The 12,888-nt window shown below is 40.7% G+C and overlaps 1 protein-coding gene across 2 annotated transcripts in view; it reads left to right on the top strand.

Moving 5' to 3' along the window:
* Nucleotides 1–372: 372 nt before the first annotated feature.
* abs (ATP-dependent RNA helicase abstrakt) overlaps nucleotides 373–12,888 on the top strand; it is a 49,808-nt gene continuing 37,292 nt past the window's right edge. For both annotated transcript variants that reach the window (XR_006773417.2, XM_045750373.2), the window contains exons 1-4: nucleotides 373–544; nucleotides 2,955–3,146; nucleotides 6,039–6,152; nucleotides 10,890–11,025. Coding sequence is in view for 1 of the 2 variants with exons in the window: in XM_045750373.2 (XP_045606329.1) it covers nucleotides 3,117–3,146; nucleotides 6,039–6,152; nucleotides 10,890–11,025 (280 nt within the window). In the remaining variant the exon portion in view is untranslated. The remainder of the gene's footprint in view (nucleotides 545–2,954; nucleotides 3,147–6,038; nucleotides 6,153–10,889; nucleotides 11,026–12,888) is intronic.

Here is a 12,888-nt window from a genome sequence, read left to right as displayed (position 1 = left end):
CCCCATACCCATCTTGTGGGCGGTAGTGGAAAGGGTTACAGAGGCACATAATGGGCTCAGGGACTGCACCCCACAATTCATTTAGCTAAGCAAGTTACAATCTTGATGAGCTAGTTACAAAATTCAATATAAGTCGTCACATCAACAATGGGTTCGAGATCGACCTCAAGTACAGGTTCTAAATTAAGCAACTGACATATGTGGAGAGCTAGTGTCAAAATTTATATGTTTGTCCTGCACACCGCCCCCCATCCAGTGGGCAGCGGTGGATAGGTTACAATCACTCAGTTATTACCTACAGTTAGCATCATCTTCTTTTTATTTTACTGTAATTCCAAATTATAGAAAATGAAGATAGTGTCAGCGGAAGAAAAGCGAGCACGTGACGTCATCAACACAACAGCCAGGCAACTCCTGAGAGCCGTCTTGGTCGCGTCTAACTTGTAACACTCCTAAATCTTGTGTGAACCTCAACAGTGACTTGTCCCACCCTGCAACAGCACCTGTGCAATCTTCGCAAGGCGTAAAGACCTTCGCACAAACTGTAAGTAATCATAGAAATGATTAGAAAGATGTCCAGCACGTATCAGGTCATGAAGGCATTTCATTTTATTTTGTCATAGCATTGGTGTTTTTACATTCTTGCAAAGCCACTAACACGCTTAGCGTTTCGGGCAGATCTTTAATCAAAAAGATAAATATTGATAGGTACATTGTAGCACAATTTGAAGAATATTAATATGTACATTGTAGCACAATTTGAAGAATATTAATATGTACATTGTAGCACAATTTGTGTTCAGCATAATAACTACGATGCAAGTTGATGGCAGTGATTACAATGGTGAAGTTGCATATCTTAGTCACTAATATAGAGTGAGTGGGAAGCACGCAATAATTCATTGTGTCGAGGGCCAGGCAGCCAGTATACATACAGTACATGTTAGGCTTATATCAAGGTCCTCCCACATGGTCGAATTACTGGAAACAACCCCACAACAAGCTGACTAACTCCTGGGTATCTGTTTACTGCTAGGTGGATAGGGGCATGAGGTGATATGAAATGCACTCAACCATTTCTGTCCTGCCCAGGATTTGAACCCGGAATTCTCAGTTGTGAGTCGAGAACAAACCCGACTGTACTACTGGGATCTTTTAATGTTAATAACCTAATAATAATAATAATAATAATAAATTATTATTATTATTAAGTAATGGTAATATCATCTCATAGACATGATAACATAGGATAAAAACCCATACTTGTGTATTTGTGAAATTTGAAATAATAGTAATATACTGTATATAGGCGCTATCTGAAATGGGCCACTTCGTGGCAGCTCGTATTTATATTGATGAATATAGCGGCTGCATCTAATAGGCCTATTGGACCATGTGACAACCACTCACAGGGATGAAAAGTAAATGGTCGATAATATATATAGTAGAGTACAATATACACAATTTGCTATACACATTTACAATACAATTTACAATACACATACAGTATATTTATTTTATTGGCCCTTCAACAAAACTGGCATTAAAACTATAAAAACATGCTGTAGAGAAGGAAGTAATCAACATGATAAATATTTGAATAATACACAAGGCTTGGGAAAAACACATTAATACTCAGGTATGCTACTCAGATTAGATGGCACAGTATGAAATTACTACGAACTTCTTCTTATAACAAGCATTTGCTGCATTTCTATTCGGAGAATTGCTTTATTATTGGCTTGAAGTCATTGGTCTTCAGGATGTCATCTTACATGCACACTGAGTGAAAGCCAGTTCAAACAATGCTGCCCTATTGTGCTACAAAGCAGGATTTTTTATAAGTTTTGGTCTTGAAAAAGAACGTTCTCCTGTACAGTTTGTCACCATCATGCACATGAACATTCTGAGTGCAATTTTAACATTAGAGAATACAGATTTCAAATTGTCTGAAATTATTTTTTTTGTACAGTGCAGGTCATATACCGTGTCTCGCAATTTTCATAAAGCCATGTAGTGCTTGAGATGCTCAGATTCATTTAAAAGGTCATCATAATTCAGGTCTTTGTCATACATATTAGCCAGATGTTCACACTTTTTCTTTAGTGCATCAGAAGCAATGTTTTTCAATTCATTGAAGAAAGAAAACATATTTCTAATCTGTGAATAAGCCTCTGCACATATTGTCAGTTCAAAGATTAGTATCTAGATTAGGGAGGAAAGTTTCCACCTTGAATGTTTTGGTTTTAATGAGAAGTACCTCTTCTGCTGACCCATTATATTTACTAAGATCCACACTTCGTTTTTATTCCCAGTTTTTTCCCATCACTGTAAGCTGTATCTGGACATGTACTAATTAGGTCACACAATGACCTAATTGTGGTCATTGTGCAGTGACCAGGTCATGGTGTGGTCTCTAGGCTGCATGGTAAACCTCATTTTTAACCCAAATTAAAAAATATAAGCTTGATTATGCTGCTACTGAGTCGGTAATCTTAAATGATTCGGGTACCCTTGTGTTTAGACAAAAGAGCATAATAGTGATGAGAAAAAATTAGTCGGCCTCATGCTCCCCTAAACCAAAACAGGTAGAAACTTAACCTTAATATATTTTATCTAATCTAATATACCGAAGCCATCCCACTATCTAAACTTTTACTGTATTGTTCTGAAAATTCTATTTAAGGTAATTTTTTCTTTCTGGACTCGTCTACCTCCAATTCTAGTTCCCATCAGTATGTGCACTAGTACCACATTAAACATGTGGTATCAGTGCACATGTTTAATGTGTTTTATTTTTCTGGTTGAATGCACAGTAATAATGTTGTGGTAGGTTAATTATATAAGTTAGGCTTTGAAAATATAACCTACTGATAGTATTGAGATTGTTATCAGTATACTGATATATACAGTACTAAGTGAAATTTACTTGATTCAAAAGTACTGTATTTCAGAGTGAAGAAAGCTGCATTTGCAAGCGGCAGCTCTACGATGAAGGTGACATAAAGAGGACAGCTTGTCAAGCCATTGGGTTATAAGAGTTTGATGGGAGTTTTAATCTCTTAACTTACACAAGATTTTCGACTAATTAAATAAAAGCAAAGCAGATTAGTAATATGGATTCCACCAGCCCCAAAAGAGTAAAGGTAAATATTTTATAAAAAAATACAGTATTAGAAGATAGAATTTGAGTAATAATTAATATAAATATACATGTACACTGTACAAGGAAATAGTGCACTGTCTTGCTCGAATAAAGCAAATCTTAGGTTCATAATGTGCGATTTACCTAGATACAGTACCTAAAACCCAGGGTAAGTTTGTAAACGCCATATTGAATTCAGCAATGATGCTTAAGTATATGCTATTCCTTGTACTGTGCGGTACTGTAAATATGGATGCTGGTGTCATTCTCACTAGCATGAAATTAGTAACAGTAATAGAAAATATATATTTTATCGTGACCTGTGTTACCGAGGTCGTATATTTGATGTCCTAAGTGTTCATTTCTGTGTTCCTGTCGTATATGAATGACATACTGTATGGTGTTTACTGCAGAAATTCATGATTATTGAGCAAACTAAGTCTTATCTTGTCTTACATAGCCTGAGAAACTGCTGCTTCAACAGGAGACCCAATGTCTTTGGGCCAGTAAACAGATTGGTTACTTATTTAATAGCATTGTTGAATAATTTGTTGAGAGATCATTATGTGCCATGGTTTCAAATTCAGGTTTCCAGTTAAGCATATTGTATTCTTCACATAAATCATTTTATCTTTTGAGTTATGTATAGTAGTCTAGAATCTTTCCCCATTATGTCTCGATCAAATTTTGGATAATATCCTTCTTGAGTTGATGCAAATATTGGCAAAATTTACTTGGCTTCTGGATTGTTAGTGCTTATGGTCATTTCTTACCTATCAGTGACTCGCTCTTTATGTCCCACCTCGTAACCATTTATACTTGACGTGCTAATTACTTTTCTTTAAGTTGTGGACGGAATGGGCTTCAACAGCCTCTTCCTTTAATGCATTCCACTTGCCGACCACAGTACAGGGAAAGAACTTATTTACATCTCCAACTCTGTGTGTATCCAGCCTCCACTGATGTCCCCTTGTCCTACCTCTTTTTAATCTAATTAGGCTTTCTTTGTCTATTCCCTCTCAAGATCTTATATCTGTACCTCTGTTTCTTCTCTATTCTAAGGTTGTGAGGATGAATTCTTTCAATCTTTCCTTATAGCTCTTAATTTTCTCAAGTTTTTGTTTATTCATCACAAGGTGTGAGTTCCATGCTGGTGCTACATAATCAAGTACTTGTAATGGTCTCGCATAGGTAGTATGTGTGGCTGTAAAAGCATCCTTGTTTAGATTGTTAAATGGCTTTCTTATGTTTCTAATAACTTTGCATATTCTGATGCTATCCTGTTTACATGGACTTCTGATATTAGTGTTGGGATTACTGTATGTCTACTCCCAGATCTTTTTCTCTTAATTGTTCCTTCTAATTGTCTTCCCCTTATAATGCAGTTAAATTTGTCTCCTATTTCCCCTATCAATTTTTTCTTTACCTGACACTTACTTAGATTTGAATTCCAGGAACCGTTTATCATCCCACTCTTGAAGTTTGTCGAGGTTTTCTTGCAGTACCCTACAGTCCTCTTCAGTTTATTCTCCTCTTGAATTTTGCATCATCTGCAAACATTGACATTGACATGAGCTCGCTCCCTCTGCGAGGTCATTTACTTTGTTTCCTGTCTATCAAGTACAGTACTCCTGTACCCAGTCCAGTGTCTTTTCTGTTATTCCTGCATACCTCTCTCTTGTGTGTTAGTTTTTTGAGAAACTATCAAAAGCATTTTGACAGTCAAGAAATATGCAATCTACCTATCCTGCAGTCTACCCATCCTTCTTTTTTCATGTCTTATTTTGGTGACTGTCATCGAATTCAATAAAAGTTTGTTAAGCACGATTTTCTCTCTCAGATGCGGTATTTGTGTGTGGTAATTACTTAGGTAATTGCACGCAACATGTAGTTACAGGACACCACGAGCTATGCTCGTGGTGTCCCATCTTCCCAGAACTGTCATATAACGCTTTGAAACTACTGACTGTTTTGTCCTACACCTTCTCACTTGACTTATTCCAACCGTCTACCACTGTTTGCAAAAGAAAACTTTTTCGGAACCTTTGTTTCATTAGCTTGAATCTGTGTCCTTTTGTTCTTGAAGTTGCTGATTTGAGGAATTCCTCTTTGTCAATTTGGTCGATTCCTGTTATTTTTTTGTAAGTGCAACTACTGCATTTTCCAATTTTGGTCTTGCAAGTCATGAACAGTTTCTTTAGTATTTCAACATCCATGTAATTAAAAGGGATTCTGAAGTTGGAAAGAGCAGCACATGCTCCTCACACAATGTCCTTTGTGTGTTCCTCTGGTGACATTCTGCTATCTAGAATCACCCCAAGATCTCTCTCTCTCTGTTAGAATTCTTTAACTTAATTTATTTAGCTACTTGAGGGGGGGGGGGCCAATGAATGAATGACCTCTGGTAGAGCCCTGGTGGCTTCCTGTCTCCTTCCCTTCTTTCCAGTCTCATTGGTTCATTGGGATGGTCTTTTTCTGCTCCAGAAATAAATGGCGAGTTGGCAGAGGGCCAAGCTGTGGGCCAGTTTGTGGCAACGATTGGTACTAATGGGCTCGAGTTAGTTAAGAGAGAATTATTTTGTTTCGATTGAATTGTTTGGTTAGTTGTTTGGCAGTTATGAGGCTTCGGTTCTTGTGATCCCAGCAGTTATCTGTAAAGTTTCGCTGTCTTTCTGGATGATTTCCTGGTGAAATGGCGGAATCTCATTTGTTCTCTGTCCCTCTTTGAGGGGTATGTCTGGTTCTGGCTCTGGTCCTTGATAAGGCAAACAGACCTTCCGCAATTGATATGACTTTGTAGTATTGGGCAATCTCGGATAGATAGCTACAGGGAACCACTGGAAGAGGCATTTCATTCATTCATTTTTAAAGGACTGTTTTCTTGTATTTCCAGAGGTATAGGCGTGAAGACCCAAAGTCCAGTGATGAGGAAGATGATTATGAGCCTTATGTTCCAGTCAGGGAGCGTAAGAAGCAAAAGCTAAAGCAGATACTAAAAATCTCACAGGTGGGTAACTTATAAATTTTAAAACAAGTGCATGCAAAGCTGTATAAAATTTGTCCAAGTTTAAGGCATCCTAACTATAAGATGCAAGATGAGTTTTGGACATAATTCAGGCTAAAATGACTTGGAACCTGATTGCATAGTGCACCCTAAAATTGTGCCATAACTTGAAGACTCCACAAACTATTTGAGTATTTATTCAAAATTACTCACTACATACTTTACAAAGCTTAATGCTGTAGATTATCTTTTACAGAACTGGATATACAATTAATAATACTGTAATAAAAATAATACTTTATATAAAAATTCTTTTAAGCTACAAAAAATACAAATTCTTTAACACTTTAACAATAAACCAATGTCCAGGCAGATATTATAACCTCAGCTCTTCCCTCAAAGGCCTGTCACAACAATCTTTTCAGACTCTTACCTCAGCCAAAGGGCAGGTGGGTGGTCGGGTGGCCAGGGGGGGGAGGTGGGGTGGCCAAGGAGGGAGGGGGCAAGTGGGTGACTAGGGAGGCAGGTGTATGGTTGGGGGGTGGGGGTGGGGGGTGACTAGGGAGGCAGGTGGATGGTCCCGGGGGGGGGGAGGGGGCACGAGGGCAGGTGGGTGGGCAGCCAAAAGGCAAGGTGATGAGAGGGGGCCAAGAGGGCACGTGGGCAGGGAGGGTGGCAGTCAGGTTTAAGCTAGAGGGCAGGACAGGTAGGTGGATAAGAGGGCTGGTAGGGGTAGGTGGGTGGGTAATGTGTGAAACCTTGATTTGGTATCAGGTCAATGCCTCGGGGACCCTACTACTGAGAGGACTGAACTACTAGCCTTGGGGACTGAACTACTGAGATTCTGTGACAAATTCTCGCTCAGGTCAGCAGATTACAGAACCGACTAGGAACGAGAACTGGACCTCATTCACGAACAATGATGAGCTAATCAGAGACATTACTGTCTCGGACACTATGTACTCGGACCACAAGATCATTGAAGTGCAAACTAACATCAATAACGGTAGTAGGACCAAGAAAAACAACAAGCAAGAAGGGCTATTCAGTAAATTCAATTTTAATAATAAAAGGATAGACTGGGAGAAAATAAACAGGGAACTTACAAACATTCAATGGGAAAATGTTCTAAGTAATAAAAATCTTACACAAGGAATAGAAAAACTGACTTCTGAAGCCTATGAAGTCTGTCTGAAACATGTTCCTTTGAGGAAAGCCAGAAAGAGGTCCAACATAGAAAGAGAACACAGACGACACTACAAAAGAAGAAAAAAGTTAACGGAAATGCTGACGCAAACACGACTTTCCATACAAAGAAGGAATAATTTAAGCAGGGAGATTGAAGAAATCGAACGGAGACTGAAGCATTCATATCAGATTGAAGAAAGGCAACTAGAACAGAAAGCAATTCAAGAAATAAAGAAAAACCCAAAATATTTCTTCACATATGCTAAATCAAAAGCAAAAACCACTGCCAGTATTGGACCTATTCGTACTAGTGAAGGTTCATATACTGAGGATGACAAAGAAATTGGCGAAATCCTAAAAAAGCAGCATGAGGACATGCTTACCACCCAAATACACAGCATGAAAGTGGAGGATCCGGACAACTTCTTTATGGGTGATATCCAAACCCCTGTAAATATAACTGATATCAACATGAGTGTGGCAGATTTTGAAAGAGAAATTGACAATATGCCCATACATTCAGCTCCAGGTCCAGACTCATGGAATTCAATATTTATAAAGAAATACAAAGTGCCAGTAGCACAGGCACTCGGTATAGTGTGGAGGAAGAGCTTGGGCACAGGGAAGATACCAGATGGGCTTAAAGCAGCAGACATAGCCCCTCTACACAAGGGAGGTAGCAAAGCATTGGCAAAGAATTATAGACCAGTTGCACTAACGTCCCACATAATAAAACTATTTGAGAGAGTGATCAGGAGTCAGGTCACTAGTTTCATGGAGACCAATGACCTCCACAATCCAGGCCAACATGGATTTAGAACAGGAAGATCATGCCTCTCCCAGCTACTTGACCATTACGACAAAATCACTGAGACACTGAAGAAAAACAGAATGCAGATGTGGTATATACGGATTTTGCAAAGGCATTCGATAAATGTGATCATGGAGTGATAGCACACAATGGAGTGATAGCACACAAAATGAAGTCAATAGGAATAACCGGTAAAGTAGGAAGCTGGATACTCGGTTTTCTGTTAAACAGGACACGGCGAGTAACAGTCAACCATATAAAATCGAGTCCAAGCGCAGTTAAAAGCTCTGTTCCTCAAGGTACAGTCCTTGCAACGCTACTTTTCTTTATTCTCATATCAGATATAGACAAAAATACAAGTCACAGCTTTGTATCATCCTTTGCAGATGACACAAAAATCACTATGAAAATTACCTCTGCTGAAGACATTGAAAAACCTCAAGCTGATTATTAATAGTTTTCGACTGGGCATCAGAAAATAACATGATATTTAACAGTGGTAAATTCCAGGTACTCGAGTACGGTAAAAATGAGGACCTTAAACATAATACAGGGTACAAAACACAATCAAATGTGCCCATAGTCGGAAAACAGCATGTAAAGGATTTGGGAATAATGATGTTTGACGACCTAATGTTTAAGGAGCATAACCAAGCAAATATTGCGTCGGCCAGAAAAATGATCGGATGGATTACGAGAACTTTCAAATCCAGGGATCCCATCACAATGGTTGTACTCTTCAAGTCACTTGTGTTGTCCCGTCTTGAGTACTGCTCAGTACTCACTTCCCCCTTCAGAGCAGGAGAGATTGCTGAAATAGAGGGAATACAGAGAACATATACGGCATGCATAGACGCGATAAAGCACCTAAATTATAGGGATCGTTTCAAAGCCCTCCAAATGTACTTACTTGAAAGAAGACGAGAGAGATATCAAATAATGTACACGTGGAGATACTAGAGGCCCAAGTACCAAATCTACACAGTAAAATAACAATGTACTGGAGTGAACGATATGGAAGAAAATGCAGGATAGAACCAGTGAAGAGCAGAGGTGCCATAGGCACAGAGAACACTGTATAGGATTATCCACTGTATAGGATTGTATAGGATGTATAGGATAAACATCAGAGGTCCACAGTTGTTCAACACCCTCCCAGCGAGCATAAGAAATATTGCCGGAACAACCGTGGACATCTTAAAGAGGAAACTAGATTCTTTCCTCCAAGGAGTGCCGGACCAACCAGGCTGTGGTGGGTATGTGTTGTTGCTTGGTACGGGCCGCTCCAAGCAAGAGCCTGGTGGACCAAACTCTCACAAGTCAAGCTTGGCTTCGGGCCGGGCTTGGGGAGTAGAACAACTCTCGGAACCCCATCAACCAGGTATCAACCCCTAGTGGATTTATTTAAATCCTAGGTTAAATTACAGTGCTTATAGTGTTTCGAGGGTGCAGGTTCAAGTCCTCCTCATGACTCCGACTGATGTTCACAGGGTGCCCACTGTTACTCAAATGATGGAGGTTACATCTTCACTACTCGCTGTCTTCATCACTACCAATCATCCTTACCCACTATCTTCATTACTTTAACACTCTTAAGTACACACCAAGGGGGCCTCATAGCCTGGTGGATAGCGCACAGGACTCTTAATTCTGTGGCGCGGGTTCGATTCCCACACGAGGCAGAAACAAATGGGCAAAGTTTCTTTCACCCTGAATGCCCCTGTTACCTAGCAGTAAATAGGTACCTGGGAGTTAGTCAGCTGTCATGGGCTGCTTCCTGGGGTGTGTGTGTGTGTGTGTGTGGTGTGGGGAAAAAAAAAATAGTTAGTAAACAGTTGATTGGCAGTTGAGAGGCGGGCCGAAAGAGCAAGGCTCAACCCCCGCAAACACAACTAGGTGAATACCATCACATCTTCCCTCGCCTTTGCCGCCTTCCCTCACCTTTCTCCCACTCACCACTTGCAGATGATAAGTCACAATAATGTGACTGAAGATTAGATACCCAACCCAGAAATCTGAAAATTATGAATTGAGAACCTTTGTCAGTCATGTATGCAACTTGATAATGGTCCGGGATGGACCGAAACATTGTCAGTTCTTCATTTTTGGATTTGTGGTTTGGATGTCCACTCGCCACCTTCTTTACTCTTCAGCATCTTCTCTATTCTTCACAACTTTCCTGTCATTTTTGTTATTTTAGTAAGACTGGAAATTAGTATGATTTACTATTTCATGCAAAGGGAAAAAAGAGGACATGGGGGGGGGGGGGGCTGAACCCCAACTCTCTTATAACCATCACTGGACAATGACCAGTCACCCTGCAAAGTTTGGTGAGGCTAGTCCCATGCATCTAGCCCCCAACCTCGAGCAGGCAGACGGACACAGGTGTTCTCTCTTATATATACTGTATATAGATTATAGATAACATGTGAAGTGTTGCAAGGTTAATGGCACTATCATGACATTAGCCATTTCTACCCCCTCCACATATCTGTTTACTACTTGCCTACCACCTGTTGTTGGTTCCTGGGACCAACATCCCCAAAGCCTGGTCTCTGACCAGGCCTCCTGGTTGATGGTCTAGTTAACTAGGCCCCTGAACCTTTTTCATAAAAGTAAATGTTAGTACAGTAATAGTTAAATCTACTGTACATTTCTACAATAAAGAGGACTGTGTCAATATTTATCCATAGTCATTCTTACATTATATTCTTAACGTTACTATTTTTCTCTATGTTGAGGATGATGATGAAAGCGGTGGTGTTAGTGGTCATGAGAAGGATGGAGAGACCAAGGAGGAGGATGTTCAGGAAATGGCCCGCAAGAATAACATTTCTCTCCTTGACCAACACACTGAACTTAAAAAGATTGCTGAAGGTGAGTAACAAGTAGCATACACAGTAGAATGGAAAATACAATGCATGTGATCATAAGAAATGTAATTTTTACATTTTTGTTTTCTGGAAGGGGCCTCTTCCTGTACTCATGCTGCACTGGATAGCTCCATGTCTTTTGAGTAACATCAGGCCTTTGCAAGGTAATACAAGTTTACTGGAGACCAGAAGCCAAAACTTGACTCCTTCAAAGTGGCACAGAGTGCAGGGACCCTAACCTCCAGGAAGGTAAAGTGAATCAAAACAGACAAAAACAAGGCAAGTGCAAACAAAGTAGGAAATGACTCGCCCAGTTGTTAGGTCATTCACCCTCTAGTTGCAGCTGCTCACCACCAGGTGGCAGCACTGGAAACTCTCAGCCCCAACCAGCAAACCCCTTCAGCTAATCCCCTGGTATCAGCATATTCCGACTGCTCCTCCAGTTATTCTCGACTCTTTGGGGTTCCAGTTTTGGTTTTCTTAACAAGTGGTGGCCATCCTTTGAACTTTGTTCTGTGAGGAGGTTCATTTCCTCGAATACTTATTTTGAGTTTAATTTAATATTTGCTTTATGAGTGTGTGTTTGCACAGCCTAAATTACTGTGTGTAACTGTTCGACGTGAGTTGCACGAGTCTAGGACTATCTTCCTTAGGTGCTCACTGGTATTGCTGTTTTGCCCTGCCAAGGTTTCTTCCCTGGTGAGTTCAAGGGCTCTTCTTTGAGAGGCTGAATTCCTGTGGAAGGTACCTTCCCCCGAGTAGTGCAAGGGTTTTGGGAACTCCACTGCGAGGCTCGGAGGTTAATGGCATTTGGGGTTTATATTTGGAGGAGGTGCACAAGAGTGTGTGATGTTCCTACCACACACCACTGGTGCTTTTAGCAGCCACTTATTTGATAGGCTGCTTCTGCTGTTCATAATTGAGAGTGGCGTCGGTACCTGGGATCCCTCCTTGGTCTTCACCTTCAGGTTCTGGAAAGCCCCCACAAGTTTTGGTGAGGTCCATTATGAGTCGACTCACCGAGCCCATTCTCACTGGTTTCGAGTTTGTTGGATGTCCATTAGCATTCCTACATACCAATGGTTATTATTACTACCCACAACATGCTGTCTGTTGGGTGGGGTAACACTGTACTTTTCACCCTTGGTTCTCCATTCTAGTTGAGCCTCTGTCAAGGGACGAGGCTTATTAGGCAAGCAGCTTCATTGAAGAAAAGGTTTTCCTGTATTTGTTGTTTGCAGCTTGGTGTCACTGGGGATGCCCTGTCATTGGCCCCTGTGGTGTTTAGAAATTTTGAATTGGACACTTGCTGCAGAGTGGGGGTTAACTCAACTGCTGCAGCATACAACCACTCTGCAATTAATAAAGAGCTGCTAGTGGGGTATACCTGGAACATACCTGGAGAGTAGTGTTCTTTTACTCCCTGAGCCCGGCCTGGAGCCACGGCTCGCCTTGTGATAACCTGATCCAACAGGCTGTTGCTTGGAGCAGCCTGCAGGCCCACATATCCACTACAGCCTGGTTGGTCTAGCACATTTTGCAAGAATGTGTCTAAGCACTTAAAGACATCCACCTTTGTTCTGGCAATTTTGCTAATGCTTGCTAGGGATGGTGTTGAACAGCTGTGGCCTCTTAATGTTAAGACAGTGTTCTCTGATTGTACCCATGGCATCCTCTACTCTTCACTGGTTCTATGCTGCATTTCCTTCCATATGTCACTCCAGTATCTTTCTTACTGAAGCTTTTGCTTCCACAACTTCTTTTGGTGCATTTCACTTGTTGAGCACTATGTACAGGTTACAAATATTTCATTAAATCCCCCCCCCCCCCCCCATGTCCTCTTACTACAGGCCCTGGATCCATGATA

This window comes from Procambarus clarkii, chromosome 49, assembly GCF_040958095.1.
Source record: "Procambarus clarkii isolate CNS0578487 chromosome 49, FALCON_Pclarkii_2.0, whole genome shotgun sequence".
Taxonomy (NCBI): Eukaryota; Metazoa; Arthropoda; class Malacostraca; order Decapoda; family Cambaridae; genus Procambarus; species Procambarus clarkii.
The sequence above is the reverse complement of the archived record's forward strand: the minus strand, read 5'-3'. Positions and strand labels throughout refer to the sequence as shown.